Source organism: Heliconius melpomene, chromosome 5 (assembly GCF_056956725.1).
Source record: "Heliconius melpomene rosina isolate 202511_hmr_F chromosome 5, ASM5695672v1, whole genome shotgun sequence".
Classification (NCBI taxonomy): domain Eukaryota; kingdom Metazoa; phylum Arthropoda; class Insecta; order Lepidoptera; family Nymphalidae; genus Heliconius; species Heliconius melpomene.
The window spans coordinates 1339907-1362847 of record NC_140393.1 but is presented as its reverse complement, the minus strand read 5'-3'; the positions used below and the strand labels follow the sequence as shown (position 1 = coordinate 1362847).

General features: G+C 31.8%; 3 protein-coding genes across 3 annotated transcripts; 2 read left to right on the top strand and 1 right to left on the bottom strand.

Moving 5' to 3' along the window:
- The first annotated feature begins 242 nt into the window (after window positions 1-242).
- Window positions 243-1445, top strand: Cox17 (Cytochrome c oxidase copper chaperone COX17). The gene is made up of 2 exons (XM_085185591.1): window positions 243-471; window positions 687-1445. Exons 1-2 carry the CDS (start codon window positions 347-349, stop codon window positions 769-771), a joined length of 210 nt encoding a protein of 69 aa, XP_085041717.1. The 5' UTR covers window positions 243-346; the 3' UTR covers window positions 772-1445.
- Window positions 1446-3093: 1648 nt separating this feature from the next.
- Window positions 3094-14755, top strand: LOC146538811 (sodium-coupled neutral amino acid transporter 9 homolog). Its single transcript, XM_085185587.1, has 12 exons — window positions 3094-3330; window positions 6917-6988; window positions 7299-7413; window positions 8202-8311; window positions 8992-9149; window positions 9593-9754; window positions 10023-10226; window positions 10533-10726; window positions 11132-11236; window positions 11344-11412; window positions 12382-12545; window positions 13138-14755. The coding sequence occupies exons 1-12, from the start codon at window positions 3251-3253 to the stop codon at window positions 13304-13306; spliced, it is 1602 nt and encodes a 533-aa protein (XP_085041713.1). The 5' UTR covers window positions 3094-3250; the 3' UTR covers window positions 13307-14755.
- Pgm1 (phosphoglucose mutase 1) lies at window positions 14750-20244 on the bottom strand. Its single transcript, XM_085185584.1, has 10 exons — window positions 19829-20244; window positions 19474-19555; window positions 18924-19123; window positions 18416-18572; window positions 17710-17898; window positions 17333-17533; window positions 16487-16694; window positions 16119-16302; window positions 15821-15900; window positions 14750-15511 (listed from the first exon to the last, which is right to left on the bottom strand). Exons 1-10 carry the CDS (start codon window positions 20066-20068, stop codon window positions 15373-15375), a joined length of 1680 nt encoding a protein of 559 aa, XP_085041710.1. The 5' UTR covers window positions 20069-20244; the 3' UTR covers window positions 14750-15372.
- Window positions 20245-22941: the final 2697 nt, after the last annotated feature.

Sequence of the window (22941 nt, the reverse complement as noted above, 5' to 3'; positions counted from 1 at the left end):
TTATTTGACTTTAAAATATGTGTTTATACCGTCTCATTCTCTAATTTCTATTTTCTGAGAAATTTTATTAACTAATTCGAAATATATATAGATTAAGCTATGAAATACAATAATTAACTAAAAGCATTCTGTTGTTTTGTAGATGTAACATCAAAAAATTTGGGTGTGCAAATACTTTTTTTTACCTACTGTATATTGATATGGCAACATATATATTTCGAAGCTGTCATTGTCAAATGACATAACATAGTGACATAAATATTTGACGGCAAGTTTCGCGAAAACGGCACCAGTTTTTAATTTATATTGCATCATATTTTGGAATACTCAATTTTACTATTAAAAAATGGGTAATGCGAGTGCGAAAGCTGCAGATGTAATAGTAGAAGCCCCAGTACCGGCTAATGCTGAAAAGCCCAAACTAAAACCCTGTTGTGCCTGTCCGGAAACTAAAAGAGCCCGAGATGCATGGTAAGGTTATTTTCGTAATTTCAGCGAATTCCTTGGTTATATAATTAAATCATACTGCACAACATGCATCGCTATGCATATATTACTACGCTTTGTCATTCTATGTATGTTTTAAAAGAAAAAATATAAAAAAAAAATTAAAGGCCTCATGTAAAAACAACTTTGAATCTTGTATAATGGATCTCTATATATATTTTTTCTTTACACATTTACAGCATTATTGAAAATGGAGAAGAAAACTGTGGACCATTGATTGAAGAACACAAGGCTTGTATGAGAAAGATGGGATTCAACATTTAGATGATGCAGATAACTTTAAAAGACAGAATGTTAATTACTTTATTAATTATCATCTTTAGACTAAATTAAATGAATAGTACTTAGTAGTGTTAGAATTGCCATGGAAAAATTATTGTAGTCATAATCACTGAAATCATTCATGTGTGATCCAATGATAGTTTTTTGTATAAAAGAAAAATTAGAACTTTAATAAATTATTAGTTTGCTAATTTAGTGACATTGTTCTTTAATTAATTTCATAAACATATAAGTATTTACTAGAAATTTGGCAGTCTTTTTTCCAAATAATATTACCAATTTCGTTTTTAATTATTTGTAGGTTATTTCACTTTCATTCATTGCACATTAATCATTCATTATTTATTTATTAGGCGTAACGCCAAAGATGTTTCATCTTCCACACATATTGTATAGTATTGTTTTTCATTAAATTGTAGTGGAAATTTTTCATTACAATTTATATCAAAAATATAGTATTTTTATTCTTAATATCTGTATTTATATATTAATCAATAAAGTGTATAGCAATTATAGATAATTAATAATAATAATTATCAAATTTTATTTTTCTGTGCTGACAACAAAGATCTGCTGTAAACTTGTAGAGATTATGTATAATATTAGTATAATATACATAATGGATTTATAAATAAAGCTGTAATTTGTTTTCTTAATTTTTGTTTTATTTTTTAAAGTTGGAAACCTTATTTTATGTTAAAAAATAAAATTAAAAGCAAAAATCATTTTTAAAAAAGCTTTTATTTAAACACTCTAAAAAGGAGAAAATAAAATTTGTCTTTTAAATTTTTACTATCAATTCATAAATTCATTATACACAATTTATATGATAATAAAAGTTTTTAATTTATTTTTTACTTTTTAGTTACTGTTCGCTATGTTTCTCACACTAGATGTCACATTATTTTTCTAATTATTCTCGGCAAGCCCTTTTATTTGATACCTGTATTGCAGATGTGCATTAATAATAACTATTCCGTCATCTTAGATGTTCCAGATATAAATGCATATACTTTTTTGTGACCACAGTCAGAAAATTAAAATATTCAATCCCTTGACTGGGATGATCAGAACATAGCGTAAGTAAAATTGTGTGTGATATTATGTGGTATTTGAGAATTAATTTATTAAATAGTGGTATCAAATATAACAATCTCACTTATAGTGATGGCCCTTTTTTGTATTAATATATTTATATATATCCATAAGATAAAGACTGTGATAAAGGTTGTGTCGCAAGATTCTAATAAATTATTCTTTTTTTTTTAAATCGACGCCTTCATGAATATTTGTATTTTTCATTGTTTTATCAACTTTTATTTAATTTGCACGTTCGATCTTGACTCGAAAATCTCATTGTAAGGGTTTGGTGGTATATTGCTTCTTGAAATATTAACCGGTGAGACCCGCTTGTGAAGAAGCCGATTAGAATGTGCACTCACCAAACCTCTGAAGATTTGCATCGGGCAGTCGTTGGGTTAAAGTCCAGTTTACGGGGTAACATAGCACCACGGGAGTTGAATCTCATTACGTCAATCTCGTTGATGATTTCGGGCTAAAGTCTAGAGGATCGCCAATATGGGCAGTCACGTCAGGCTGCAGCTGGCAAGGTACCCCCTCGTCCGGGTACATCACGTCGGGTTGCAACTGGGAAGGTACTTATACATTCTGTATACGAGTATATACAGAATTCATAAAAAAAAAATACAAAATCAAGTTCCAGTGGGCCATAACAGAAATGCTTTAGCAGTTGATAGTAGTAGCTTATGGTTAGAGTTTATCAGTCTAAATAGAGATCTCTCATTTTTTTAACCGACTTCAAAAAGAAGGAGGTTATCAATTCGACTGTATTTTTTTGTTGCTCTATTCATGATAGACTAAGCAGACTTAGTTCATTCCGTTCTTCATTAACCTCCAGTTTAAAAATATTGACAGCTGTGTTTCGGGAAACCTGTACTATTATTACTTACTTATTTATAACATTATTTTTGCGAAAAACTTCTTATGATGTTATTTATATACCTAATCTAATTGTTTTTTTTTAATTTCACGCCGTTTCTCGTATGTAGCAGCGTAGGGAGAGGGAGCCTGCCTAATAGGCATCTAGTCATCAATAGACTCTCCGCTCTCTACTTTTCACCGAATTTTGATGTGTCCAAAAATGATTAAAATCGTTAACTCGTTTACTTACCTAAGAATCGACAATCGCCCAGTAATATGACGTTTCGTAAATCTTATGTAAATACTTATATGTTGATGTCTAAGATGTCTTATTTATATTTTTATCAATGTTACTCGTTAATTACTCTCGAGTCTTCATTATTTTATGTACGGTTCGGCTCTGAGTTCACATTATCTCCCGAACTGGAGCCACGCACTCTGTGTAACTGTCATTATTTTTTAATTTTTTGTGTTAAACGTAATGTTGTAAATTAATACATAAATATCTAAAATTAATACAATGAGGGTTAAAAGAAATTCCACTAAAAATAGTGAAAACGAATCAACAGCTAGTTCGGTGAAATCTGTCGAAAGTTATGGGTAAGTACCTATTCATTTCTAATATTTTAATCTAGTTAGAATTAATTTGTGCTATTTCGTTTTATAAATACATCTTTAATATATAAGTAAAACAATTTTTTATATTTTTTTGATATTTTCCTTATAAATTTTAATTTTTATTATTTTTTTTATTATTTTTTATTATTATTTTTTTTTTTACTTTTTATTGTAACTTGTGAGGAAATAAATATAAAAATATATAATAAAAAACTAATAATAATTTAATTAAATTTAAAATTAATATTTGGTTTTTAAAGTATTCTAAAAAGTATTCGGAAACCTGATCAATTGCAGACCGTTGTAAAAACCAGATAAATAAATAAAATTAAACAAATTTGTAGTGGTAGTTAGAAATTCGTTTTAGAACACTATAAGATTGCTCTGATATAGCATTTTTTGTAAAATGATCAGAAAATAAGTTATGACATTGATCAAGATTTTTTTAAATAGTTTCAATAAAATTTCCGTAATTTATCTATTGCCTATACAAATAATGATTTATAAAATTTTCTGTAAGGTCGCTAGATACTATTCGAATACCCTTTGCATCCGTTGTTTCAATGTGGTGGCCGGAAACAAAAAGTGCGTCCACCAAAAAAAGCAACTCCAAATATATGAGTCATATAAAAACAAAAGTAGCAACATCCATTTTTTTTAATTGACACTACACTAACAGACTACATTTATAATTAATTAAAAAAAAAAATGGATGTTGCTGCTTTTTATTTTATATGACACAATTATCTTTTCAATGGACTACAGACTAGACTGATTTTTTTTCATTAAGTAGGTAAAACTGATAGAACTGTAAGTTATCACCCCTTTAAGACTTATTAGATATCCAATACCGTAAAAGGCTTATTATTCTCTTAACTTTTCATTTTTATTTATTACTAGCGGCCCGCCCGCGGCTTCGTCTGCGTGAACTACGTTATTATTAATTTCTGTCTCCATGAGTAATTACGTCCTATAAGTGACGTCCATGCAAAATTTGAGACTCCTAGCATTTGTAGTAACGAAGTTTCATACAAACATTCAACCTTTGGGGTTAACAACCCTTTAGAAGGCGAATATTGCAAATTCCCGTCTTAGCGAGCACCTACGTCCTATAAATAACTCCTATGCAAAATTTCAAATTCCTAGCAGATGTAGTTTCTGAGATTTCGTGATGAGTGAGTGACCTTTTGATTTTATATACAGGGTGGAATTGTCAGCACCACTTTAAATGAAACCACAGTTTTAACTACTCTATAAAAGCCTAATATAATTCAGAAAAAAAATAATTCCCAAAAATGAAAAAGTTATTTTTTCAAACAAAATAAATAATAAAATTATCGTTTTAAAATAAAACGCCATTTGTAATGTATAACATAGACACGCACACACTTACATGTCAAAGCGGCAACGTCGTACACTTATGTGTGCGTCAACGAAATACAGGTATGGATAAAAATCGTGAATTGAAAAAAAAATCCTACGTCCAAACTGTTGAGGTACCTTGATTAATTTTTTTAGCTCTGAGATTGAAATATTTTACCCTATATGCAGTTTCAGTTAAAGTAGCGCTGCCTCTTCCACCTGTATATAGATATAGTTTACATGTAAAAATACCCAAACGCAAAACTTCGAACACATTTCAATACTAATAAATTATAGAACATATTATTTATAATTTACATTTCAATATACCTACTTTATTATATTTTTTTATCTAATTCAAAGATGCAAATATAAATATAGTTTATTTATATTTATGAATAAATGGTTTTTTTTAATATTAGAATAAGTAGTTTCATATTTAACCAACCTTTTTTATTATAAAATTTTTAACATTTTATCATAGAGTGGAGTTCTTATGTTGTCTTTTGTGAAAATATTTTCATAAAAAACAACATAAGAGTATAGCTCGCGCCTAGAAACATATTATGTATGTGGGAAATCGTTCGCTACAAAATTTAAATAGAAACAAGAAAGCGAATAAATGTAAGAAACTTAGTTTTCATCTTCTTTTTTTGAGAAACTTTGTTTTCTGTATACTGTGGAAAATATGCCACATATTTTTGTAGGATATGGAGTCAGTTTACCCTCAGTCAGGCCGAAACAGCAATGAAGAGATACACAGAATGGCAGGTACGAGAGTAAAGAATAACGTGCTCTATTAGTCACTTCGAGCACGTCGTAGGGCACGTCGAGAATATAAATGATGAAAGAATAGCAAACAGATTATGAAAGAAGAATGAGTGTTACAAGAGATAGCTAGAAATAAAAATAATATTATGAATATGTCCAGAAAAATATTACTGAAAAAATATATAAATGTTACTGAAAAAATATAAAAAAAAATACTGAAAATTTACAAAAAATAATTATTTTACAATTGTACAAAATAAAAAAAAATATTGAAAGAATAAACTGTAACCTTTAACAAAAGATAAGTTTAATAGAATTTTTGAAATTATAATTTGATTTACGATGAATGATGAAATATTTCCAATAATGTCAACAGAATTGTTTACTTAAATAAATGTATTAATATCGGAACCGATATATTTATCATCATCATTTGTCAGTGTAACTAGAGGTCGTCGTTGTACAATGGCACAAGCACAAGCGTGTGATTTTAAACGTGACGGTTGGGGGTTCGATTACCATTCGGGGGGAATCCATTATTATTGATTAATATTTTCATTTCTTCGTTCTGGTAATAAGACAAAAAGCACAACCATTTATCCCGCAATGCCTCGAAAATGCGACCTTAGTGTTATTATTATTATTATAAAGTGATCCGAAATTAAATTAAGAATGTTATATGGTGACTTAGGTCGTTGTAGATTTGCTTCACCAATGACCTAATGACGATATTTTTTTAAATATACTTATTTTTACAATATTATGTATAATTATATGTATGTTGAGACCAATTGTTATTTGAGATAATTTTTAAATTAATATTGTAATTCAGATTTTCCATCTCTTTGCTCTGGTGTCGAGGCAAAGCGCAGCTTTGAGTTCCGCCGTTGAACACGCAATGCCTCCAGAATTCGGCGGAAAATGATGCACGGAGTGTCTTAACTCTAGGTTCCCTCTGCCTACCCTGCTGTGAGCGGAGTACAACGTGAAGCTGATTTATTTAGATTTTTTTGTTTTATCATCATTGTACGTTAACAAGACAATCACGTCAGTGTGGAGATAGTTCAATATGATTAAAAAAATAAAAACAAAATTTTATAACTTTTTAAAAAAAATATTAAGTATTTCTATTATCTGTCACGTGTACCAACATGCGAACGTCAACGTGTCAACATATTCCTATGACGCGCCTTTTTTAAAGAAATAATGAGTTACTATTTTATTTATTTACAACAATTATCTTATCTTTTCTTACTCAATGACTTATTAAATATCTTAATATATTATCGTATAAAACTGCTGTTAAATCGTAAGATATATGATAGTAGTCATCATCTAATTTGACTGAGAATAATTTTGATTATGCATTTTTTTTGTATTTGCTTTTATTAGTAAAGTAGTTAAAAATTATAATTATTTTACTTTTCTTTTGCAGTGTGTTTGACAGCGCTTGTTCAGACTGTTCAGAATGCGAGTATGGAGACGGCAAGGGACACCACATATACCAGTAATTTTTTTTCAAAAATTATATTCTTAGTAAAAATACATATTCTGTTAAAATTATGAATTAATGACATGATATATTTTAAAAAAACTAATATATTTTTACAATACTTATATAGACTAATATAGAAGGGCCTGTTAAAAACAATTATACCGTTTTTTCGGCGTCATACTTAGTTAGTTATTTCTCTCGAACAGGGCCCTAAATTCCAGTGTGTGTTCTGATTATGCCTAAACTCAGCAACTTTTTCATCAGCCAGGATTAATATTTGTATAAGGACAGTTACTTATCCTAAATAATTATCTTCTACTAGTACTAGGGCGAGTTGCACAAGTTTTGGCAGTATAGAAAAAGAAACCTATCCTTTGCTGATGGCTCCAAACCTGACCAACACATATAAATCTATCAGCACAAGTTCAGATACCTTGGTAATATTTATTTTTATATTTGTAAATTAAAATTATTTCTTAATTAAATGTAATTCTATTAAATAGATTAAAAAGGTGAATAAACAATATTTCGAAAATTCTGCTAAAAGTGGGGAACGCAATGTCTTAATACTTCCCTCAGCGTGAAGCTATATACATAATATTAAAGTAAAGTAAATAAATTACAATATTAAATTAAAAATTAACTCAAATATGCTTACAATTAGTTACTATAAGGAAGTAAGAATTAAAATATCACAAGAGATAAGGGGTCGAGCAATCATTGTAGTCATCGGAGTCGTTACACGTTCTAAATATAAACAAAGATAATAAAATACAAATTTAATATCGAATGTATTGTTCTCGTGCTATCTACATACTTTAGTTTACAAATTAAGTACAAATTCCGCTAACTACAGAAATTGATAAAATTACTTGACGACCATTATTATCTGGTAGTCTAATCTTTAAGTTTGGATGACCTTATATGTACAGTACGGACGAAATGTTGTTGCTGCTTTAAAATAAAAGCTTTCTGATCTTTCATCAGAATAGATTTTAGTAGAAGTAGGTACAATATTATTAATAAAAAAATAAATTATATTAAATCAGCTTTGCATTGTGTCCCGCTCTCAACAGGGTAGACAGAGGAAGCCTAGTGTTTAGACACTCCGTTCCCACTTTCCGCCGAATTGTTTCGAGGCATTGTGTGTTGAGTTGCGGAACTCATTAATATTATTAAGATTAGTAAGTAGAACGGTAAAATAAATAAATAAATATCTGTACAGGGCCCAGCAGAGCTGTCCGGTAGCGACATCATAGCGACCTACAAGAGGACTATGCAGAAAGAACTTAGTAACAAGTCGGATAAGAACAAACAAAGCTCTCTTGTCACTATGTTAGTAATTATTAATAACTATTTCGTTTTGAAATCCTAAACATTCCATCCAGAATTTTTATTTATAACTGAATATTGCAAGATGAACTCGTGCCTCTTTGAATTCTCTTTAAATGACTAGGTAGTTTTTTTCTTTAGCGACACGCTGTGTCCCGCTGTATACAGCAAGGTAAACAGAGGGAACCTAGTGTTAAAACACTCCGTTTCCCATTTTCCGTTGAATTCTACAGGCTTTGCTTGTTGAGTAGCGAAACTCAACGCCGCGACTTCGATACCAGAGCGAAGAAATGAAAATATTCAATATTTAATTTCCCCAAGTGGGAATCGAACCCACTGCCTGTCGCGTTTACATTCCTACTTTCACACCACAATTACCGTGAACTAGAACTAGGCAGTTAATTAATCTTATCGTGTAACATCTTAATTATACTAAAATATATGTTTTTTTTTAAATCTCTTGTAAATATTTTTATAAAGCTTTGCTATCTAAACATGATTACAAAAGTTATCATTTGCCATAATTGTCATACTAATTACTTAATTCTATTCGGAGGGGTTAAGTATTTGTATAGGTACTTGTACATTTAGACGAAATTGCAATTATAAAGTGATATTATAAAATAATATTATTCAACACTTATATAGATCTTGTTACTTTAAGGCTTAAAATTATTTTATAGATTTTCGATCTGGAATACAATAATGGGGTCCTCTCTCCTCACTATGGCGTGGGGAGTGGAGCGTGCAGGGCTGCCGACTGCTCTCTTTCTCCTCGCATTCATGGCGGCGCTGTGCCTCTACACCGCGTATATCCTGCTGAGGGTCAATGCTCATCATGGTTTGTGGAATTCAGCATACTATTTTTTTTTTCAGATTCACGCTGTATTATTCCGCATGTAGCAGAGAAGGCAGAAGAAGAATAGTGTTAAGACACTTCACCCTCCACTTTCTGCCTAATTTTGGAGCTTAGTGACGGCTTAGATTGATAAGTGACGGAACTCAACGCCGCGCTTTTGCGTAACGAAATTATTATTATTTTTTTCTTTACATTTTCTTTCAAGCACAAATGAATAGCCTATAGATGTTTGTTTTAGTTATCATTTTAGTAATTTTATTAAGTATATTTAAAAACCAGATCCTCCTGCAGCTTCGCCTTCGTGGCTGTCTCTTCGAAATGAAAATAATTCATTCGTCCGAATAGGCATCGAATCTACAACCGTCGCATCTACCTCCAGCCCCAACATTTCAATTTTAATTTTATCAGAATAATATATTTCAAAGGCAGTTCGACCTGCGAAGTGCCAGCTCTATGCCGCACGCTGCTGGGCCCCGGCGCCGCTGCCGCCGCGCACGCCTTCAGCCTGCTCGTGCTGGTGGGCGCCAACGTCGTGTACTGGCTGCTCATTACTAACTTCCTGTATTATACTGTTATTTATTTTATGGGTGAGTTGAATTAAAAGTAATGTCTATAAATTTTTGACACAAACTATTCAGCTTATAAAGTTGTGTTGTTCTATGTTGACAATTGACATAAACCTTAAGCTTAAACCTTAATAGATACTTTTTTTTTTTCGATTTATAAAATAAAAAAATAGCAAGATTACTATCATCTACAAGAATAGAAAAATATATGTAATTAAGGTTTATTGATTAAATATAAGCAACAAAAGGCAAAAGTAATTCAAAAACTGAAAAATATTTCTTTTCAAAGACATCCGCACAACAAACACGACAGTGTACAACTCAAGTCTACTCTGCCCTAAAAATGATCTCTTCATCGGAACATCTCATCCCGCGGAGGATCCCTCCCCGTATTGGAGTCTGCACCTTACCGTGCCCATGTACGTCGCCATCATCATATTTCCACTCTTGACTTTTAAGAAGATCAGCTTCTTCACCAAACTTAATTCTTTAGGTAAAGTTTTTTCTTTGTCATTTATTTTTTATTTCACATAAGGTAGCAGAGCTGTGCCTTAAAAAAAATTTTGAGACATTCTGTGTTGAGTGGCGGAGCTCAGCGTCGCGTTTTGTCTTCTCAACGGAATGAGAAAATAATGATAAATAATTATTTCGAGTGGCAATCTAACTTACAACCCATCAGCCGACTCACGACGGTTTGCAGAGCAGCGTGCAATGCACAGAGAACCTAACTTTAAAGTAGTCACTGCTCGTCAACTACTATACCAACATAATATATTTACTTAAAAACTCTCGATTCCAGGTACTTTATCAGTATTCTATCTATTAATCTTCGTGGTGGTGAAGGGCTGGATGTGGGGCATCAACATATCGCAGTCCATGTCGGGGCGCGGCGGGGCCAGCGTCGCCGTGCTCAGCGGCATGCTGGCTCTGTCCTTCTACATACATAATATTATTATAACTATTATGAGTAATAATGCGAAACAGGAGAATAATGTAATTGTTATTATTATTGTTAATATTCAATAGATTCACGCAGTATCCTAAACGGCAGAGGGCACCTAGTGTTAGAAATTCCATTTCCTATTTTCCGCCGTATTCTGAAGGCCTTGCACTTCATACACTTGTGCCTTTGCATTACAAATTTTCAGTGATAGTACCTATAGATAATTAATAATTACACAAAAAAGAAAGAAATAAAGAAAATCCTGTATAAGTATAATAGGTAGTAGAGTAGGCAATAAGAAGCGATTATTTATCATTCAATCATTATCATTAGCCTAGGATAGGGGGCGAATCCATGACCATCGACTGCTCTGCTTAAGATAAATAAATAAATTATGTTTAAGATAATTATCATTATGTATAAAATAGTACTTGAAGTCGTCTTGCATTTTCCAGGGAAGAGATTTAACTATAGCATTTATGCTAGTGGCAGTAACATACGCGCTGGTCGGTGCTGTCTTCTACGTGTGCTTTCCACTTGCCAAATCCTGTATTGAAGATGTATGTATGATGAACTTTAATATGATGAGCTTTGAATTTTTTAGTATCTTTTAAATTTAAAATACTCTTAAACATTTAATAATGTTAATTTTATGTCTTAATTACAGAATATGCTAAATAATTTTGAAATGCACGACGTGATGACGGCAATCGCGAGAATACTGTTGTTATTCCAGGTATGAGATATAATCAATTTTTATTCTGCGCTGTACTGTTTCTATCTCTTCCCGCTATGTAATGTGTTTAGAAGGGTAATCAGAGGGAACCTAGTGCTTGACACTTGGCTAGAAATAAATACTTATGATATACATAAATAAAAAGTTTCTAAAAAATCTGGTAGTGCTATTAAAACGCTTAATAATATTATCTTAATACAAATTGATTACTTAATCCCCAATAAGATCATAAATTTTTAAGACATTAATATTTACTTTATAAGTATCTATCTTGCTTTATGAAAAATATGGCTATCATATATGTACTAAGATAAGTAATAATAAACAAATTTCTTTGACCTCATAAATAAAAAAAAGGCTCAAACACATTAATAATATAGAAAGCAATAGATAACAGTTACTATGTGCAAAATAAAGTTTATCTCTAATAAAATCACTTCTTGCATCATGTGTGGGTGTTCGTTAGAATCGTTCAATCAAATGAGATTAACGGAATTTTGTCAAATCTTATCTAAATCCCTTTAGCCGTTATGTTGCGGTTAAATAAATAAAACTAATAAGTGAATCGTAAAAAAATATTTATTGATTTAAATTAAGTTAATATTATATTTCTCATTTTGGGAAATTTCCTCGCCTTGGCAACAAGAGTTTCACCACTGAACACGAAAATTTGGCGGTGCGTCAGTAACGGAGTGTCTTGACTCAAGAGTCTGGTTTTTTTAGAATCTTGTTATGTGTGTATATCACACGTATTTATTTCTAGCTTGATCCAGTTGTTAATTCGGATAATCGTTTATTTGTATATTTTAGGGCTGAAAACTTATATAAAAAAATGTAATGCATAGTTTTTAAATCTAAGTGCACCTGCTGTCATAATTAGTATAATATCTATAAGTAGTGCTCGACTGGAACGCCTAAAATCAATAAATTAAAAAATCAATCAATCAATCATATTTATATTATCATCAGGTAGTAACAGTATACCCAATGCTAGTGTTCTTGCTGCGCGCGGAGGCCGTGGCGCTGCACCCTCGCGCCGCCGCGCCCTCCATACAGCTGCTACTGTCCGTGGGAGTGGTGGCCTTGTGTGTGGCGGTCGCATGTTTGTATCCTGATGTTGGCACTATTGTTAGGTAAAAAGTGGTCTGCAAGCTTATACTTTCTTTTTATTTTATCAAATAGTGGTGGGTAGAAGGACTGTAGTATCTATCACCACCTACTACCTCGTGGTTGTATGTTGAGTGGCAGAGCTTAACGTTGCGTATTCTATAACATCGCATTAAATAGATAAATGAAAATATCTAAAATATAATAATTCCTCCAAGTTCTGATCAAACCCACGACTATCGTGTTCACAATCATGAGTTATCCCACTGAACCACTCGTATTTATAATTACTTTTATTAAACACAAGTTCAGGGTAAAAACATACCCACAAATAAATTAATTTAAAATCTTTACAAAATATAAAGTAACACCCCATTGTTTCTTCATGAAGTACAAAGTACTAAAATCAATTTTATTCAAACACCAAAAAGTAAATCACTAAACGTAAAGGCCGGCAACGCATCTGTAGCCCCTCTGGTGTTGCCCGGGGTCTTGGGCGGCGGTGATCACTTACCATCACGCTCGTTTGCCTTTTCCATAAAAAAAAACCTAATAATATTTAGATTAATATACGAATGCTCTTATACATTAAAATTACCATCAACTTAATGTTTCCAGGTACACCGGAGCAGTAAGCGGTCTCGTCCATGAATTCGCGCTGCCATCTCTTCTACAAATGCGTTCTCTACAATTACGCAGCAAGTTGACTGTCTGGAAAGGAATCTTTTACTCTTCCATTATTATATTTGGATCTGCTAACTTGATTATGCAGTTTTTTATCACCTGACTTGTTTTTACTTTGTTCTTTACTGCCAAAGAAATTTTGCTTTGTATATAAATCTAGAACTTAAATACTTTAATTTATGAGTAAAAAAAGAAAGAAATAATTTTAAATTATAATTACATTCAGATTTACTACTATTCAGAAAGACTATTTATTGGTGAAAATACAAGTACATATGCAGTTTACTCTTGCGAGTTCATCGTAGTCCTTAATGGGTCCGCTCCGCTCGCAGTGGAAAGCGGGCTTATAAGAGAATACTTGTGTGTCAAAATGTGCATATTTATAGAAAAAAACAGTCTCTCATTCACTCAACTACCAGAGCGTAGAAATGATAATATAAATATTTCATTCCCTCGAGTGGGGATCGAACACACAACCAATCGCGTGTACAGTATGAATTCTGACCATGTTGTCTTCACATCCTGAAGGATGCGTGCAATAAGATGACTTAGGGTTCGAATTTCATTCTCAAATCTCACAGAGGAATTTTTATATTTATAACATTTTTCTACACAAAGATTTAAAATAGATTCTGCTTATAAATAACAATTAAACCCCCTTAAACGTAAATGAGAAAAAGACGAAAAGTAAATAAGTAACTTATCTTTAAATGTTAGAAGCTTGTGGAAATGCTCATAAAGTATAAACATAATTGAATGTATTGTAAGCATTTAAGTATATAGTTATAAAATTAGAGATATTAGAAAAGATAATTATATCAAGCTATAATTATGATTTTAGGACATCGCTAGTAACGTATGAATAAAATATGTATTACTCCTATCGATATTGTTATCACACGGTAACTCCTAGTACTAACAACTATAAAATTTAATTAATTATTATTATTATTTCTTTTCCTTTCTCAAAACTTTGGTAAAGTTTTGGTATTGTAACTGTTATATTAATTTAAGTCGGCGTCGTCTTGTAGAAACTTTCTGACAATTCGGCAAGTGTTTTATATGGCACATTATTATTAAGTTAATACAAAACAAAACAATCTAGTCAATAAAAATTTCACTATTTTGATAATAAAGGTATTTTATTTCATAATATTCCACTATAGAATGTAAAAAAAAAGTTAACATATTAATTTTTTTTGTATTAAAAACAATGGCATACATGTTAAAAATTGTTAAAAAATCCCACATAACTTTTCTTCATTAAAATAACTATAAGTAATGTTACATTATATTACTATTTATCAATTATCGTTTGTTTTTCTGGATTCGAAGTATGTTAGCATTCAAATGAATCGCCTTCAAATTAATTTGAAATGAAATTTGCCTCAACACCAGAGCGAAGAAATTGAAATATAAACGTAAATAAATATTTCATCTCGAACCCACTACCAGTCTGTTTTACAGTCACACTCTGTGCCCCTGTGCCGTGACAGGCCTTAGGTGTAATATTAGTGTTTGAATATACATAAATAAAATTACGTAATTTTTACATATTTCTATTTTATTTAACCATTTTCCTCTACAAAAAATCAACAATATAAAAAATGTGTAAATATCCGTCTATGTATTTAAAAACGTCTTTTTTTAAAATATTTTTAACAATAATAGCTTTTCTTTTATACAAATATTTTAGTTTAGTAATATTATATAAGTTATTAATCACAATATAACAGGAACTGTTCTTAATAAATATCAAATAATTGTAATAATTTCCATCAAAAAATTACCTTAAATATAAAATTGTGAATATATACAAAATAAGTATGTAAAAACAGATGTATTAATATAAATAATAGTTAATTACATATACACAAACATGATCATGTGTAATAAAAAAAACATGTGAAATCCCCCTTATAATAACTAAAACTATATTTATTATTGCTGCCGCTAATAAAAACAAAATTAATCCATAAAAAATAATGCATACATTAATAAAATTGAAATGACAATTGATTATTTTGAAAATAGTTTTATCATACATTTTTATTTCGATGGAAAAATAGACGATACCAACTTTTTGTATCTGTTTTTTGACAGCAAAATTGACAGTTCTTTATAAAAGATAATTATAAATTTTCGCCTTTATTTATGACTTGTTTCTATTTATGTGATGACAGTGGGTGCGTCCCTGCCGGTGTATCTCTGTAACTGTGATATTTCTAACGCGACGTCGATAAGAGGTTTCAGCATTTGTTGCGCGTCGCCGAGTACTTCCTTCTCCTCGTACGAGTCTATGTATAGTCTGTGGATAAAATTATAAAGTAAAAAAGGTGTTTTTTTCTTAATAGATATTTATTTAAATTAAATAAGAAAATTTTGTAAATTTTAGATAGCAGTGTAAATCCAAAAAAATCGTTTATGAGGAAGCAAGTATCGTATCGCATATTTAAATACCATATTATACAAATAATTACATAGTTATGCTTCAGTTTTGCTAAAGCAGGCAAAAAAGCTATCTAGTTTTACATAAAAATATGGCCATAGAAACTTTTTTTTATATTAGATATATATTGTTTTTGTCTGGCAAATCATAAAAATAGTAATAAGATACCGGACAGTAGCGCCGGAGCTGCCGGTGCCGCTGAGACGAACCACTACACGAGAACCGTCTTCGAAAACTATTCGAAGACCCTGTATAAAGTGCAAATAAAGTGTTATATAAATCCTTTCCAGCCTTCCTTTTTTGTAGTTGGTTATAAAGGTAAAATCTTAAGAATTGTAGTCTTACGTGTGCATTTAGTAAACCGTATACACATTTTGGACAATGTTATAAAGGTATACAGTAACAGACTATATTTTTTTCAGTTTTTTTATAATAATAAATGAAATACAAGAAAGAAAAAATAAACCTGTTTCATAGCAACACTGCGGTCAACAGGGTCCATGTATGAGAAGTTGTCAGCAAGTGCCACGGTGTATGTCTTGCCTCCTGACGAGTACTTAGATCCCACGAAGCCTGGTGACGTCATCTTCTTCTCCAATTCCTGCATCATCTCATTGCAGGGGTCACTGGGGCACTCCTCGTAATCGTATCTAAAATAATATTACCATAAAATATTTGTTTTAATAAGTTTCTTTTGTTAATAGCATGAACATATATTTCAAAAATTAAAGTAGTCTATGTACCAGTAAAATGGACTGTTTTGTATAAATAAAGATTTTTATCACCAGAGCGCCATACTCGCTTGACCAACCAACCAGTGAGTAACCAACTCACCTAGTAAAGTAATTCCTGCCATACTGTTTCCAATGGTCCTGCAGTATCTCACTAACACCCTGGCGTCTCTCCGCCAGTACGCTGAGCCAGGCCAACGCCGCCCACACACCGTCCTTCTCACGCACGTGGTCAGAACCGGTGCCGAAACTTTCCTCCCCGCAGAGAGATAGTCTCCCGGCGTCCATCAGATTGCCGAAATACTTCCAACCTGAGGGAGTGGAAGAGTGGTAAGTGGCAAAATAAAATCTTAAGCAAAGGCTGAGCAGTTTGAGAGAGTTTTCTAAGGGTATTCTAAGTGGGTGGAATAATAAGTCGATTAAACTCCATACTGTACAGATTAGTTAAATGACAGAGACACCATAGTAAGGCCAGAAGTTTTCTGAAAGAAACCCTGCCACATAGAATAATTACCCTCAACAATGACAATGACTGTACACACAGACAAATGTCTGTCTTTGCACACAGATTAATTAAATAAAAGAGGCTACACATTGCACAGAATACCTATGAGCAGAGATTCTATTGTACATAGAGTAATAATAATGATAATGATACAACAGAAAATGTATAGTCTACAGGATAGTTTAATAATTATAGATGTTATAATCTGCAGAATAATGAGTAAGTTAGAGTAATGAATTTACAGAGGCTTCATAGTGCATAGAGCAGTTAAATGATAGAGACTTTGTAGTGCCCATAGTAATAATATTACAGAGGCCTCATTACTTCGGCTCATTATAGGTGGAATAATGAACTGACAAAGTTTTAATGCAGAGAGTAATAAAAAATCACAACACTCAAGAGCAACAAACCAACAAATCTCACAACCCTCAAAATAACTCTCACCGGTGGGCACCTGGAAGCACTCCTTGCCTAGCTCCTTGGCAACGCGGTCGACGGCGGCGGCAGTGGGCATGGAGCGAGCGAAGCCCTGCACGCCGCGGCGCCGGAAGTAGGGTAACAGGTGCAGGTGGCGCGCCAACACCGCCAGCGAATCTGATGGGGTCACGAAGAACGCACGGTGCCCGATTATCATGTTGCGGTCGCCTGCGAAACATTACAGTTCTGTAATCAAGTTCCTGTTCCGAAACACACTGATTCTCTATGGCGTGTCAAGTGGCGGAACACGATGCCGCATTTTATTTTCCTGAACTGGAGATAAATAATTTAAATATAAAAAATAAATTAAATAACAAATACATAAAACAATTGTATCGCTTTACCATCTCCATCAAAAGCAGCTCCAAAATCATAGTCTCCATTTTTGACAGCATTGACCAGATCAGCGGCATAGGTCAGGTTGGGGTCCGGATGAGCTCCCCCAAAGTCCTCGAGGGGAATAATCCGTCTCACATTGTCTTTGGTTGCTCCGAGTTCATCTATAAAAATACGCTTCACATACGGGCCTGTCACTGTAATTTTATTTAATAAATTTTATTGTATCTTCCTTTTATGAATATTTCATTTCCTTGAATGAGAGTGGAACTTATAACCTTTTTCGTCAACCTTGTCTAAAGACATTTTGCTTACTTGTGACAATGTGCTAGTCCTAGCACTCCTAGGCACACGGCCTCATAAATATTAATGACACAATTCAATTATTATACAGACTCTCAGCTATACTGCATGAGATTCAGTAGATATTAATTCCATACATTTTTATCCTTTACCCATTCCTCAACAGCGCAATAAGCTTTTTCTTGTTAGTATTGTTTATACCGTATGTAGTTACTTAAAATGTTGGTTGTGGCAAACTTAGAATGAAATATATATATTTGCATTTTAAAATCTATCTTGTTATAATTTTAAAATTAACAAGATATTAATTATTTTATGATGATTTATCATTTTAAAGTTGTGATAAACAATCAGTAATTAAAACATTTACATATCAATAATCAGTTGAAAATTTAGATAACATATATTTACCTCCATTCATTGAATCAATGAGAACTTTGAAAGGCTTGTTTTGTTCAGATCCTTGCAAAAGAGACTTGATTTTGGGAAAGTCAAATATATCTTTCATATAATCCACATAGTCTTTTACAGAGTCTATTACCTCCACCATAAAATCATGGTCTTCTACCTGTAATTTTTTAAATATTTTCTGTTAATGTTGTTTGTGTAATAAAAAATATGAGATGCATGTTATATAATAAAGTTTCAATAAGTAAAAAAATTGTACATATAACTATAATATATAAAAAATAGTAAAAAGTAAAATAAAAGTTAAAGTTGCAGTAAATTGAGGATAGTGAATCTAGTGTTGATAAGGGAATTGAAGTGTAACACTTTGTTCCTTACTTTGCCTCTAAACTTCAAGACATTGAGTGTGAGTGGTGGAATTCAACATTTCATTGTCTTGTTACCAGAATCCACAACCATCATATTTGCAACTGTAAGGTTTTAAATAAATAAAAATACAATTAAAATCCACCTTAAATTTAAAAATGCCAATCTTGTCAATATCACACTTGATGTCAGGCACAATCTTGTATTGTTTGATAACAGTAGACATTGTGTAGATTTCATTAGTAATGGCATCAGGCGCGGGGCCACCATTACTGCAGTTAAACTTCATACCAAAGTCATTGTTGATACCTCCGGGGTTATGCGACGCTGTGAGTATGATCCCACCTGTATTATAAAAGTTATTTTGTGATTATATGATTTATACTAGCTATTACTGTCAACTTTGATTGATTGATTTCTCGATATATGGTGTTTCGTTTCGTTTTCGTTTCGTTCAACTTTGTTCCTATTGTCAAATCTGTGTCACATGACACAATATATAGGTGTTTAACATTACTACTATACATCAACAAAAATACTTGAAGTATTAGCTTATCTAATTTTCGTTATCCATTTTGTATTAATAAACATTAAATATGATTTATATATTGTAGTGACAAGAAAATAACAATCTACTTAATTTTTCTTTACTGCAATGACGTCATCTACATTTCATTTTATACTAAAAAAATTACCTAGAGTCTGATATTTTCTAATAATATGTGACACTGCAGGTGTTGAAAGAATCCCATTCTGACCCACTAAAAGCTTTGCCACCTATAGAATAATAATTAAATTATTAAAATAATAATCAAAATACTTATATGTTTTAAAAGCAAAAAATATAAATTTTTAGATATTGTTAAATAACAATAATGAGAAAATTATAATATTTAAATTAAGTATGAATATTTATTAGTAGATACATTAATATTTATTATTAATATTCTTTATTAGAAGGCAAAAAATATACATAAAATATATTATGTAGTCGCCAAAGCACGCAATAACTTAATTTTTTTTAAAGCTAATTAATTATTGTTTATTTACCCCATTTCCAGCTGATATTTTTATTATCTTGTCCACAACTTCTTTGACCAAGTATCTGCCATCACCTCCGACGACGAGAGTCGAACCCACAATAGCATCTTTATTAGCATCCAAAATACTTTGAATAAAGTTTTCTGTGTAGTTATCTTGAAGGAAAACTTTAACTTTTTTACGTAAACCACTGGTACCCGGCTTTTGCCCCTCGTAAGGGTTTGTATTAACTACAACCACATTCGACATGTTTTTATGAATGGCAGAATATTCTAGTAGTTTGTACGAGATATCTGGGAGGAGTGTTCGTATTTTCGTAATTATATACTTGATATCTCAGTTCAAAAGGTCAAATAAAATACGTGACAAAAATACACCAGCCACTAGTGCTAGTGCTAGTCGCTCCTGTCAACACAATGTCAAACAAGGTCGAAGATTGCGAGTGCAGTTCCGATTTACGCTATAATAGTTACACTTATAGTACGGTCAACAAGTCGTGGCCGCCATGGAGTTAAGTTTTCTGAACTTATGCACATTGATCACTCGGAAAAAATATTTTAAAGGATATAAAAAAAAATATAATCAAATCTGCCGCTCTGCAGCCATGTACAACTAACTTCAGGACGGCCATTACTTGTTGGCTGTACTATACCTATTTAAAAATGTAATATCTAGCTATCTACCTCATTTCATCGTGTTTCATAAGATATTGATGAATGACTCAAAACGGAATGACTTGTTTTCAAATTCAATTAAAAACGTTCTTACACAACTTCAATCAATAGGGTAAAACAGAGAGAAGAGAGAAGAGAACCTATAGTGTTTAAATTCTTCTTTGTCACACTTTGCTTGAATATTTAAATGTTAAATAAAATAAAAAAATAATTTGAATAAATTCGATATGTAATTCGAGATGTAGGTAAAATGCGAATTTAAAGTTGAAAAGCACGAATTTGAGATTTATAATTGCGAATTTGATGTGTAATGAATTTGATGCATGAAATTGTTAATTCGGGGTGAAAAACCTACAGATATCAGATATACAATTCAAGAAGTCACACCACATGCACAACGTGCATGGCTTAGCCGTAATAATGCAGCATAGAAAGTTAAAATTATTTTTAGGGAGTGTAGCATTGAGAGGACATTCCCAAAATCCCAAAACTCCGGAACTGAAAATTTCTAAGGTGGGACTAGATTATTCTGGGGTGTAATCTGATGGGTTGATAACTTTTGATAAGTCCGCAGTTTGTGCCAAATATCATAAAGCCCATGGAAAGTACACTATGGGTTTTGATTACACAGCGAATTTCGTACAAAATGCAGCAAAAACTATGCATAAATGCATGTATCATGTCATTGTGGTGGCTTCAGGCTTAGTAGCTTGATATTTACTGCATTCCAAGCGATCTTAGACCTGAATATTTGATATTTATTTCAGCTTGATAACTTGAACGTGCTCTTGAGATTACGTGTTGTTGAAATACTTAATATACTAATAACATTTCTGAATATGGTAATATTTAAAGGTATATTTTATTCGTTATTAGGCTGTGAATGATGTAATTATTGTAAAAACTATAAAGCAGAAATATCCAAAGCCAAGACCACATTGGAATCGATTTCATATAAAAACAATATGTTGCTAACTTGCTAATATAAGAGTTTATTATTAATTGAAATTGACTTGACAAATATAAAATTACCTACATAAAAAATTCAGACTCACAAAAACATAATTTACCTACAATAGAAAACTTAAATGTTATTTTGAACAATATGCTAATATTGTTTTGTTAGCAAAAATGTGCTACTTATTCGTCACAATCGACTCGTGCAAAATAAAATTAATTATTTGTATATTATGAATTACAAATATTGTATAGAAACCAGTCGTGGTGCAGGTTTCATTTTTCATCGTATCCACACGAGAAAATTAAGATTTTAAAATTTTCCTTGCTCTGGTCCTTTTCCTCGGATCGAAGAGCGGCGTTGAGTTCCGCCACTGAACACGAGAGGTATGCCTCGAGAATTCGATGAAAAATTGGGAATACAAATGTCTTAAAGAAAAGGTAGTGTCTGAACACTAGGTTCCCAGATATCCTCTGCCTAACTTGTTATGCGGAATACAGTTCGAATCTAAAAAAAATTATAGGCATTTTTCTCCTCCTCCTTAATGTTTAAATTCCAAAAAATAATTCTATATAGGATATATGAAACACTAACTACACAAAACACATTTATTTTCAGTACTTTTTTTTCTAATTTAATCTACATTGTAAAAAGCAAAGAAATCTTAATCCTAACTATTAAAAATAAATTTCAAGAATCAAAATTAATGACATAGGTACCTACAATGTCATTTCATAGGACCTTGCATTTTCGTCACAATCGACTCGTGCAAAATAAAATTAATTATTTGTATATTATGAATTACAAATATTGTATAGAAACCAGTCGTGGTGCAGGTTTCATTTTTCATCGTATCCACACGAGAAAATTAAGATTTTAAAATTTTCCTTGCTCTGGTCCTTTTCCTCGGATCGAAGAGCGGCGTTGAGTCCCGCCACTGAACACGAGAGGAATGCCTCGAGAATTCAATGAAAAATTGGGAATACAAATGTCTTAAAGGAAAGGTAGTATCTGAACACTAGGTTCCCAGATACCCTCTGCCTAACTTGCTATATGCGGAATACAATTCGAATCTAAAAAAAATTATAGGCATTTTTCTTTGTAGCTCCTTGTTTAAATTAAATGTTTAAATTCCAAAAAATAATTCTATATAGGATATATGAAACACTAACTACACAAAACACATTTATACTCAGTACTTTTTTTAAAATTTAATCTTCATTGTAAAAACCAAAGGAATCCTAACTATTAAAAATAAATTTCAAGAATCAAAATTAATGACATAGGTACCTACAATGTCATTTCATAGGACCTTGCAACTGATAGACGATGGGACGCAGTCTTTGAATTTATAAGTACAAGTAGAGTTGGCGAACTACTTAATAAATAACCCTATCCGTCTAAGTTTTTGAGCGAGCAAATAAACTTAGTCGCTGCACTGCATCAATAAAAAACCGGTCACGTGCGAGTCGGACTCGTCTATCAAGGGC